Source organism: Electrophorus electricus, chromosome 16, assembly GCF_013358815.1.
Source record: "Electrophorus electricus isolate fEleEle1 chromosome 16, fEleEle1.pri, whole genome shotgun sequence".
Classification (NCBI taxonomy): domain Eukaryota; kingdom Metazoa; phylum Chordata; class Actinopteri; order Gymnotiformes; family Gymnotidae; genus Electrophorus; species Electrophorus electricus.
This window is the reverse complement of record NC_049550.1, coordinates 3,749,681-3,762,262: the sequence shown is the minus strand read 5'-3', so window position 1 is coordinate 3,762,262 and position 12,582 is coordinate 3,749,681. Positions and strand designations below refer to the sequence as shown.

General features: G+C 45.8%; 1 protein-coding gene across 2 annotated transcripts in view; it reads right to left on the bottom strand.

Moving 5' to 3' along the window:
* Window positions 1-12,582, bottom strand: part of pard3ba (par-3 family cell polarity regulator beta a) — a 112,148-nt gene that overhangs the window by 83,905 nt on the left and 15,661 nt on the right. For both annotated transcript variants that reach the window (XM_035535116.1, XM_035535117.1), the window contains exons 3-4: window positions 4,844-5,006; window positions 112-215 (exon numbers count right to left, since the gene is read on the bottom strand). In XM_035535116.1, coding sequence (XP_035391009.1) covers window positions 112-215; window positions 4,844-5,006 — 267 coding nt within the window. The remainder of the gene's footprint in view (window positions 1-111; window positions 216-4,843; window positions 5,007-12,582) is intronic.

Here is a 12,582-nt window from a genome sequence, read left to right as displayed (position 1 = left end):
TATCAGGCACTGGTCATTACCCCTTCAGTGACCGTCCCAAACAAATGACACTGTGTTCCTGCGGTATATATTTAAATATTTTGCTTCCCCGAGTAGAGCTGGGTTACTGACCGTCGTCAGGGGTCTGCTGCCAGGGTTGTCGGCCTCCCAAAAGCCAGTCTCCAGGGGCGGGGTCAAGACAGACTCACTGCTGCTCCGGACCAGCAGAGGTGTGTCTGTGGGCGGAAACAGAGTTAGCAGAGGCGTGTCTCTGTGGGTGGCGACACGGTTAGCGGCCAGCGCTTTCCATCGATCTGCTGAGTAAGGAACTCCCCTGGCTCAGTTCCTTCCAATTAACCTTGTTGTTTGATTAATTGATTCATTGATCTGGTAAAGTGTTCTTGAGCTCAACACACATATTGCGCACGAGTGCACACACACGCACAAACCAAGCCACATTGCCATAGGAAGACTGATTCCCCCCCCAAAAAAAAGTTAGAGTTGAGTGTTTTTTGCTCTGTAATGCATGTAGAGTACCAGATGGAAGACTTCCCTGTAGAGTGGAAACACAAGATCAGAAAACAATGAGAAAATTGAGCTATTCAAATGGTATAATGAGAGCCAAGCCCTTGAACGTGGAGTAGTGAAGGTGAAAAGCTATACCGTTTTAACAGAAGCTGCACGCATGCACACACACTCACGTGCACGCACACGCAGACACTTCAGTGTTTACTGCCCAATCTCCTCACTTTCAACTCTCAATCATGTCTGAAATCGACTGCCTCTTGCCAAAAAAAATCAATGTCCCGGGCCTTTCGATAAGCTAAGTGCTCAGCGTGACCATGCTGCACTGCGCCGATCTGCCCATCCATCTTTAACCATGCTGGCTATATTCCACACCACCCCTTTACAAATGTCGGTGATCCCTTGTAAAGTGTTTCGCTTTGGCACACAGGTTTTTACTGGGAAATATTGGGGGGGGGGGTGTTTAGTTTAGCTAAAATGCTAAACTGAAAAAAAATTTAAATGCTACACAGAACACGCTTTAAAATAACTTGCTGATGCATTCCATTTTGAGCAGGAGTCACAACCATTGAAAAGCACAGTGACTGTTTAATGTTATAGTCTTGTCTGAGGAGCGTAAAAAAAACAAAAAAACAAAACCACACACACATTATTTCTCACTGCCTCTGCTTGTCTGGTAAACAGTGACACCGATGAAGCCTTAATCAGGGATGAAACTGTAAGACAGGTATAGACTCATGTAGCTGTGAGACCTTGGTAGCATCAAAGGAATAATGAGGCTGTTTACGAAGACTTTAGAAAACACCCAAAAATTAATACCCAAGTAGGAAATGTGCATGAAATCATTTTGGATATTTGAAGACGCTGGAATTGGCACAAATTACCGCTTAAACTCAAGCGTGGCTGTCTTGCCCTTCTCCAACCAGGTATTGAAAAAACAAACATGAACTAAAGCAAACAAAAAGAAATGCAGTGCCCTGTAAGCAAACACCATGGAATTTTCTACAAATTTCTTTGTTTGCTGTTCTAGGACCAGCTGGTGCAGAAGATCCAAGAAGCAGAAGAAAGAGCAAGATCCTCCACAGAGCAGCCACGATAAAGGCTGACAGGGTGGGGTTTGGTTAGCACCACTTGACCTCTGATACCTGCTGTGCTTTATCATGTGAAACGGGGGTGGGGGATTCTCCACGCCACCAGCCATTTGCGGACGCGCTGTTTATTCTCTCTGGCCCGTGCCGAGCGAAGAGCTGGGATAATGAGGGAAGAGGACGTAAATCCGGCCCTGCCCTGCATACTGTGGCGATATGTCCCCATTGTTTAATACCATATATGGTGGAATTGCCTGATATTATAGACCTATAATTGGTAATTAACCCACGTCAAAACGGCATTTCATTTCTTTGTTTATATATAAGTATAATATAAGCTCTTAAACTCATTCAAGCACCAGTAATATGGTATTGTTATGAAGTCTGCAGCAGAAACTGTGTTCAATTTATCCTATTAAAATAAGCTTGCAGGAGTGAGATGAGAGGAGCGAGTAATGATTGAATTGATAAAACCTCTGACTGTTGATAAAAGAGAAAGACAGTGAGGTGTCCAAGTCTGCTAACCTGTCATTTTTTTGCCTTATTGGTAATTGATACGTCATTAAGAATGCGTCCTGGCTTGTCACATGATAGATGAATACACACATGAGCACACACGCTATCTGTGTGCATCTGTGTGCGCATGTATGCGTGTCTGTATATCTGTGTGTTTGTGAATGCGTATGTGTGTGCGAGTATGTGTGTGTATGCGTGCGTGTGTGTTTGTAAAACTGGGACCTTTGTGGAAAGACAGCCAGCAATTTAAGAGCAGAATCCCCTCAGCTTTGTGAGAAAACAACGGGTGAGCTCCCTTTCATCCGTCAATGAAACTACAACGGCAACCCCGTCATCCAGCTCCCACTGCCAACAGCTCCACCCAAAACTGTTCGCTCGCCACGTGAAATTCTACCCTTCCAGTTAATCCGGTATGTTCCCTACTATGAAAACTGCGTTTTCCGCCCTTTCAAATCAGCGTGGTCAGCTGCTGCATGCACATATACAGCCCTGACGCTCAGTCAGAAATTCAGTGGTGAAACGCTGCTGCCTTGCACTGCCCTGTCATTACTGTGCTGAAACACACGTGCAAACGCAAAACCCGGGCCGGCTACTCGCGTAGTCTGACCGTTTGTCGGCCATCCTAACCTCCCTTATGTGGAGCCAGACGTGGAGCAGGTGTCTGGGCCGGTGTACCTCTGACCTCGGCGATGTCGACCGCGTCAAAAAAGGCCACTCTTGCTATCAGCTGCACACACACAGTTGCTCGGTTGCAGATAAATGCCTTTCAGTCATTAATCAATTAGGCAACAAAGTAGACAAAAGCACCATGCCTGGTGTGGATTAGCAATCCAAAACGCAGGTCTGCTGTGGACCAGACGGGTGTTTGAGTGTGTGTGTGTGTGTGTGTGTGTGTGTGTGTGTGTGTGTGTGTGACCGCACACCTCTCACAGCAGCTGAGGTGATAGGAAGGCCACATAAAGCATTTTATTAAATCCGTTTCGCTATGGTAGGAAAGGCCTTCATGGGATCACCATTAACTTAATTTGAGTATGTATATGTGTGTGTGTGTGTGTGTGTGTGTGTGTGTGTGTGTGAGGGCTCTGGGGTTTAAAAAGCAGACACTAAAAGGATCCATGCACAGCTGCATCCAGCCTAACTCGGTGCTGAATAGGGCAGTGTTAATTTGGTTGCTGAGAAAGGAAGGGGCGAGTTGGGGGCAGGAACCGTGTGAGCATGTCTTGGTGATGACCTGAGTGACCAAGTGTAAGAAATGACCGTTTTGAGTAACATAACTCTGGCACAGCCTCTGTACAAATTCTCACATTAAGAGTTACCACCGTCTTTGATCTTTTCAAATAGAATTTTATACAATTTAAAAGGCTGAAGGTTGAAGGTCACTTACTAGCTCCTGCTCGGTAGGGGTGGGATCTTACTGAGTGACTGACAGGTGGCGCCTCCTGAAGTCAGAAAAGGGGGTGGGGTCGTTGGGTCAGCGCAGATGTAACAGGTCAAAACCCACATCAAAATGGGCGGCCGTGGAAGGGTTAAAGAGGTGGGGCTGAAGCGTCAAAATGACCGACAGCCTGTCAGATGTCTGTCACAATCAAAGTGCCGCCTTCCAAGTTTGCACAAAGAGCCTGGCAGAAGACGAGTCAGCCAGATGAAGTTGAGAGCTGTTTGAGTGTGTGGTTAGACATGATCAACTTATAGCAGCAGATAATAGTTTAACAACTCCTACAGAAACTGAACTGGACACACCATCAGTTATTAGAACATTATAGCGCACAGAGTAGAGGGGACATCAAGGCACAGCGTGTGTAGCACAGCCAAATCACCTCGCGGGCACCGACACTCAAAGGAATGAAGCAGGGCACACAAACACGCACACTCGGGTCTGCTGAGCGAGTGGTTTGAGGCATTTATGGAATGCGCGTCATCACCAAAACAGTGACGGGACTGACAGCTGCTTGGGGCACGCCGGATGACTTCAGTACTCAGTCAGGCTTCGGCGGAGAGGAGAGGCGCGCGTTCTGGCAATGGAAGGCCCCGCCTGCGACGCTGCTATCACTGCAGCTCAGAAGCGCAGCAGAGACGCTCAAAGCTCTGCGCAGTGGAGCTACAGTCTGGGTATCCCCCTTATACCACCACCACAACACTGACAGCTAAACGAAAACATGCGTGTGTGTGTGTGTGTGTGTGTGTGTGTGTGTGTGTGTGTGTGTGTGTTAAAAACATAGATTTCTGGCATGTACAAGATCATGCTTATATTTTTACTGAGAGCACACACACACGCGCGCACACACACATACACTTCACTCCCCTCTGATGTTAAGGCGTTTACGGACCATATCTGGCCTACATACACCGGTCGTTCTGGTACATTTATATTGCCTCCACTGCTTGCTAAAGGTAACACAAATTAAAATCATATGACATGATAAACTGATAAACTGTGTATGATACACCATAGTTCCAGTGGCTTATTGGCCTGTCACATCTCAACAGGAAAAATAGAGTGAAAATACAGAAATATACAAGTAATATGAACTGCAGAATCAAAGCAGAGCACTTTTACATGCATGGCCATATTGCCCAAAATGTTCAAATGTATTTTATGGGTATTGGGACTCCTTGTAATGGAAAGCAACTGGCTACAAAATGCAGTGCTGTATTCTGTATGTGGAAATGAATGCTGTTAAATTATTTTTCAAGTCTTTTCAGTGCAGGTGGCTGAAGTAATGATGGAGACTCACTTGACTTGAGGGTGACGGAGGTGACTTCGATCTCGCTAGTGAGGTGTGGCATGCCCAGCTCGGGCTCCGAGGGCTCGGGACTGGAGTAGCCGGAAGCCGTGCTTCCCTGGGAACTCGCCGGTGCCCCCTGCTGGAGCTCCATCTCCTCATACACTGCAATCAGCTGTAGGGGGGCAAAGCTCGTTAGGCGACGATACAGACCGGAACATGGAAACACCAGCTAGAAAGATGATGCTGCATTGGAACAGTCTCAAGCAGTGGCTGGGGTCGGTGTTGGGATTTCAAACTTTCAAGGTGGTAGTGCGAGCTGGCCCCAATTACGTGAGTGTCTGACATAAAATCAATCAATCACAGAAGGACTGCATAAAGTAGCTACAGGGAGAAAAAAAGTTTATGAAAGTTACCTCTAAACATTCAAATCTACGGGCTGTGCTCACGTTGGACTTGAAAAATGCCTTGTGCGTTTTCTGCATCGTAACCTCCCCCCATCACGGACATGGCCGTTGATGGAAGGTTTACCTGGAGTTTAAATTATCGTGTTTACTGAACAGGCTCAAGGGGCTGATGAGATCAATGAGATCCACACAGAAAAAAAAAAAAAACTTGTTCCCTTCTAAAGATGTCTACACATCTACAGACATCACCGGGATCCACAAGTGCAGCTAAACAGTGTTTATATAAAAGTTTTACAACATTTTGTTTTTTTAAGTTCAATGGCAACTTTTGAAACTTAAATATTAATTCACCTCAGCTCTACATGTGTCTTGTCTTGGGGGAAAAGTAAAAGATTTTGAAAGAACACTTGGAAAGATCAGTATTAATGTCCTATGATATGAAAACGATGATCTGGGAACAAGTCTGGTTTAGGGTCATTATTGAATATTGATAGCTCTGGAAGGCAGAGGTAGACATAAATAATGGATAGAATTACCGCTGTCTCCAAAAAGGAATTAATCGCTTCTGTGCGTTATTCCATTCCTCCAGAACGCTGCCGTTTCCTATAAAAGTTTGATGCTGTTTTTAAATGGACTGGAACGGCCTGTGGGCTGGGTTTGATGTGCGGTGTGTGGGCGGAACCTGAGGAGGCGGGGCCACGGCCGGCGTCTTTCGCCCGGGGGCTGAGAGAGTTCCCGCTGGGGTTTGGGTACCGCAATGACACCTACATGATCCGTATCCACTGAAGCAAATCGCCACGCACATCTCATTTGCCATTTGCAGGGATAGTTCGGCAAAAAAAAAAAAGTTTGTTTTTCTCTTACCCCAGACGCAATCCATGGGCCGATACATGTATGAAATCTAAATCTGGTTTATTAACAAATGCTGCTAATAATCCTTAATCTTTTTTCAAACCGCACTCAGGTTGCTGCCCGAGGTAGTGACATTTTGATTTACTTTCATACTTCAGTCAGTCATGGTGCGTTCTAACACACATCGACTAGTCAGTGAGACCCATAATAAGACCCGAATGTGGTTTGAGCGGGCTGAGGGAAACTTGGCCACGTATTTATTAAGGTTGTTTGGGCCGCTGTTGAATCGTATTTGTTAGCAACGTTAAAAAGCTTTTGCTTTAAAAGAAAGAAGCAAAGTCTGGACTCCAAACATGCCTTAAGTGGAAAATTATGTAAATTGTATTATTTATTTATTTGTTTGTTTGTTTGTTGGCCGAAGTACGCCTTTAGCTAAGTGCCTGAGCTGTCGACTGAAATATTTGCCGTAGGATGTTCCAAAAAGGGCATTACAGGCAACAGCATTACTGAGTGTTTCCATCACTATAAGCAGGACATGTGGGCGTCCCTAGACCAGATGGTGGCACGACAGTTGTATACTGTATATAGTGTTTACCATGAAGATCAAATTTTCCTTGGAAATAATAAATACATTATTTAAATGTCATTGACCTTCGTTTTATTATTTTGTTTGTTTCTGACTACTGGCTTACAGGTTGAGACAGTGTTTAGGTACTGGCACCATACAATACCTGACCCTACCAGACACACGCACTCAAATATACTCTCCCTCACACACATACACACACCTGTTCACACACTTCCTCACACAACCACACACACACACACTCCATTTACTTTCTCACACACATACACACAAAATATCACAGTGGATACAGCCAGAAGTCATTTGGGATAATTTGTTCCAAAAAGGCTCAAACCTCCCAGTAAAAAAAAAATAAAAAAGAAAAACACCAACATTAAAATGGTCTCAGTAATTAGTGAGCGCAACGCTTCACTTCATGATGGCCTGTGCCATGACACCGTGATGATCCGCATGCTGCCAACACACTGTGCCACCCACACACACACACACACACCCCTGAACAACAGGTACCTCACAGACAGACAGCAAGCAGAGCTGCTGATCTTGGTTTGTTATGAATTAGCACTTCACATGCTGGACTTGTAGTGCAGGCCCATGCCCTTAAGAACAGAGTAATCTCCACAGATTAATCTAGACTAACACAGAGGCCTGCTACTCGCAGTGCACCTTACTAGACAGACTACAGAGGCAGAGGACACACTAAACAGGCAACCAGGTGTGCGCGCATGCGTGTGTGTGTGTGTACGTTCAGCATCAATGGCCAAATTAAATGTGACAAGGGAATCAGAAGCTGTCAAACACAATGTCACGCTCGTCTCTATGAGTTGCAGAGACACTGATGAGGTGTGTGTGTGCGTGTGTGTGTTGGCCAAACAGCCATAAAGGCCGGGGCCTGCCTGATGAATTCATTCCACCACCTCTAATAAATTAGCACTCTTCCTCTCCGGTCTCTAATCACATCAAAGCACTGGCAGAGGAAACGACTTAATGAAAGACACAAAAAGCGACAGAATATCAAGGGAAGTAACGAGAAGGAGGGAGTGGGAGAGGTGTGAGGCAAGGCGAGATGAGGCGAGGCGGCATGGCACCTACGGATGGAAACGGCGGCATCCGCAACCGTTTCTCAGCGAAACAATAACCCATGACGCAGGAATATGTCTCCTCAATCACACTGGAAAGATTTCCACCTCGACCTGTCTGATTCGATAGTTTGACACCCCACACACACACCCACCCTGCCCACCCAGTCACATAAGGAAAAATAAACACAAGATACCAAGATTGGATAAGATGTATATAGAGAGAGGCAGACTGAGAAAGAGACAGTGATAGATAGGTTGAGAAAGAGTGAGAGAGAGAGAGTGAGAGTGTGTGTGTGTGTGTGTGTGTGTATGTGTATGTGTGTATATATATATATATATATATATATATATATGTGTGTGTGTGTGTGTGTGCATGCGAGTGAGTGAGAGTGTGTGTGATAGTGTATGAGATCCAAATGAGTCAAGGCTGGATCCCACAGAGAGAGGGGGGGGACTGTGGTATACTGAGAGTAAGGACCGGAATGGGGGCGGGGGGAGAGGTTTGTCCCCGCTGGAAGTGTTTGCCGGCTAATGCAGGAATGTGGGAATAAATCATGCATTGCGCTATAAGCATGAATAGGTCTTACGTGTGGTAGGGAAGTTCTCTCTCTTCCTTCCAATCTCTGCATGATGTAAAAAAAAAATCAAATCAAATCAATCCCATCAACCAATCAAATCAAGCTTATTAGCCCTCTAGAGATATATTCATCAGATAGAGATGTGTGCATGTGTGTGTGTGTGTGTGTGTGTGTGTGTGTGTGTATACACGCATGCAGTATACCACATATCACATCCCAATCCTTACATCTCCGTTGGAATTCCCCATTGTGATGTAAGCACTAGCAGCAAACCTCTTTCCGTCTCATTCCAGCATCCAGGAGAACCGGCCCCCAGAACGCGCTGAGGTCCACCCCTTGGCCGCGCAGGACATGCCCCCGCCGCCACACACGCATACCTTCACGCAAAACGTGCCTGGCGCTCCGTTTTACTGCCCCGTAGGCAGGCAAACACACCCACCCATTCTCAAGCCACACAAACCCCCAATAGTGTGTGCCAGCGAGAACACCTGAATCGGTTGGGGAAGCCACATGCGTATATTAGCGCAGGTTCGGCCTACAGGTTCATATTCTTGAGGCAGGAAACCGAAAAAAAGCAGAGTGCTGAGTCACAGGTGTCGCCAATGAACTGAGAGTCAAAGGCTATGCACTGGGATGTATTCCCAGAGGGAAAGAAGGGAGAGTGGGAAAATTCTCTCTCTCTCTCTCTCTCTCTCTCTCTCTCTCTCTCTCTCTCTCTATCCCTCTCTCTCTCTCTCTCTATCCCTCTCCCTCGGTCTATTTACATTCTACTCTCCCGCATTCTGCTCCTCTCTCTCGCTCTCAGGTAAAAAAAAAAAAAAAAAATTAAGTAATTTTAAAAATATAAAACAGGTACACACACAGAGATGGACAACAGAAAAACACACCCTAGTGTACCTTCAGCAGTGCCAACACACTTTCAAGACATGCAGCCTAACCCCGCTGTTTCAGGACAGCACGGCATTTCCAGACAGGCTGGGTGTGCGTGTTCCATTCAGACACGACGCTGGGCCGTTCTAACGTAACAACAGTGGCCGGTCTCCAGTAACAACAGCAGCTTAGTGACACAGGCAGAGATTAGCGCAGGCAACACCTGGCAAAGGATCCTACCGGAAAGTTGGGAACTCTCTACATTGGCCTCCACTCTCTTGACGGACTCAGAATGTGCCACCTTGCGAATGGATAAGGTACTGCAGGCCAAACTGTGGTCCCTTTTGAAGAGAAAGTACATTTGGATATGCCCTATAAAACTACCATGAGAGATCAAGAGGCTATTAAATGAGGTCTAATACATACACACACACATACACAAAACCTCACAAACAAACAGACAAACACATGCAAGCATGCACACCTCTGCTAAACAAAGGTGTGTGTGTGTGTGTGTGTGTGTGTGTGTGTGTGTGTGCGCGTGTCAGCACAAATGGATACATAATGACTAGCGTAGAAGCCTGGCTATACAAAGATTACCAGCAATGTGTATCTTTAATATCACTCCCAGATGTTTTACCTTCACATAACACAGGCTCTCAGTTTATTGGCTACCCTCAGCAAAAACACACAGCAACACACACACGAACACACCCTGCACATGCAAACCTTTTTGATGCAGTTATTAAACAAATCAAGACATTTTAAATTATAAAACAGCAAAGTCAATATATAGAGGGATAAACCATATCAAGTTGAAACATTCATCAGAAAAGGCAAATTGCAGAATCACCTTCTGCCTGAGAATTTTAATGAAAGATTGAAAGCATTTTTGGTTAAACCTTAATTCTGAGTGTTTCTGAGTGGCTAGATGCTCATTATGGAGTGGATTCTTCAAGCCAAAAGACTTATCACCTAAAGTCAAATCACCTGAAGTAAAGAATACATAAAAACATGGGTTGGGTTGCTTTGGTATTAAAAGGGATGATGTTTAGATACACTGCCTTACTCTGTTTACTGAAGTGTCCTCTCAGCAATCGCTTCTGAAACTAATGGCCCATCCAAGACAGGCGCGTCTGGCGCTGACCCACACTCTAAGCTTGTCCCATTTTCAAACGAGCTCAGAACCATGGGGTCTGGAAGTCAGTGGGGGGAGGAACGTTAATGCTGTCCACATTTCACCTCACGCCTACAGTTTAAACACAGAAACAAGACTCCAGAGTGCTGAGCTGCCGTAAACATCGCGTGGCCCTCCTTTGTGAGAGGCAGACAAGCAAGCGGCCGTGCGTAACCTCCAGATGGGGTAAAGTGCCTCTGCGCTCTTGGGTCATCTGCCGTTCAGGGGGTCACCTTTAAGCGTAACGGCGTGTATTCTGAGCCGTGAAGCAGACACCCGCGAAAGATTAAAAAAAAAAAAAAAACACAAACAAACCAGAAGTGGGCTAACGGGAAAGCCCTGTGCTACTGTAACGGGCCCAATTCACAGCCAAACAGAGCAATTTGGACAGGAGACGAGAGACAACGGCTCCCACACTCCGTCTGGCAGACGCTCGCCGAGCTCTGGGGAGGTTTTCACTTATTTCTGACAAACTCCCACAACGTGACACACACTGCCTGTCCCAGCCACCTGCTTGGCCCTCTGTAGCTGTGTCTCGCATGTGTGTGCTCGCTCTCTCGCTCTTACACACACACACACAGTTTCATTAGCATCTTAGCACTTGCTGTATCTAGTAAGAAAGCCTGGAAACGAGCAGAGGAAATGAAGCACCTCGTTCCAGACCTCTGAGATGAAAGGAGAGCCTTACTGTGGTTAACCAAACACACCTGAAGGTGTGTGTCTGTCTGTGTGTGTGTGTGTGTGTGTGTGTGTGTGTGTGTGTGTGTGTGTGTGTGTGTGTGTGTGAGAGCACTGGAGTTGATCCCAAAAACCTGAATTAACATTTGTGAAAAAGGACACGGTAATACAATAACGAACTTGGCCACTGCATTTTGTTCAGCAGTGTTATAGTGGAATGACTGTCCAAATACATTATTACCAGAATAATGGGCGTTGATATAAAATGTAAATGTAAAAAATAAAAACCTATAAAAGCATATTAATCAGGACAGAATAAGTATGGCCAATCCGCAGGACTGCACTGTTACAGGAAGATTGTGAATTATGTAAAATAATGGATGATTATGGAAGATTTTGTAGGTTTCAGAAATTCTGGGGAGATGCTAATTCTCTGGCCAAATGAATTCATAAGAGTGCTGGAATGTCTTTACTCTCCCTCTCTCTCTCTCCCTCTTGCTCCCATCACTATATCCACCACCCCCCAGCACCCGCAGAGCTCTCGCGTTTATGGGGGTACCGAATATGTGTAGATGGATGGATGGATGAATGGATGGATGGATAGGTTCAGCAACAGGAATATTACAGCAAATTATAATACATTGGGGGTGTGTCGAGAAAACTGAGAAGCAGAGACTGAGGGTGTGTGTGTGTGTTTGTGTGTGTGTGGGGGGGGGGAGAGTGTGCGCGTTGTGCATGTGTGCAAGCGCGCGCATGGGCACATGAACGGGAGTGTTGATGAATGAGAGTTGGCCTTTTTTAATACATGTTTGCTGTGGGAACTGCAATGTGCCAAAAGCCCCACAGGGCTCTGTGAGAGAGGGTGTGGGTGGGTGGGAGTGTGTGAGAGAGAGAGGGTGTGTGTGCACGCATGAGAGTGTGTATGTGTGTGATTAATGGTGAATTTACCCTTTGCCTTTATGAGTGCTTATAAATAATAATAAGACCAGTCATGCAGAGCCAGCTGCTTTTTACTGGAACCTCCAGTAAATCACCTGTGTGAGTGCATGTGTGGGGCCATGTATGTGTATATCTGTGCATGTTTGTGTGCATTTTTCTATCTGTGTGGGGAAGTGAATGTGTTAGGAGTGTGTACACACTCCTAGGTCTGCATGTTTTTATGTGTATGTATGTTCAAGCACATGTATTTGAGTGTGCTTGTTTTTTTTTGTGTGTGTGTGTGTGTGTGTGTGTGTGTGTGTGTGTGTGTGTGTGTGTGTGTGTGTGTGTGTGTGTGTGTGTGTGTGTGTTAAAGCACACCCCAGGTGTGTCCATGCATGTGTATGTGTGGGTATGTGTGCTGTTGGTGCATGTGTATATTTGCTTGTGCACGTGTGTGTATGTGCATGCATGTATGTGTATTTGTGTGTGTGCGTGCGTATGTGTGTGGTGGTGGTGTGGGGTTTGGGGAGAGACAGAACCAGAGAGCTAGAGAGAGAGAGAGAGAGGAAAGGCATATTCTTGCATCTTGCATTCGTTAGC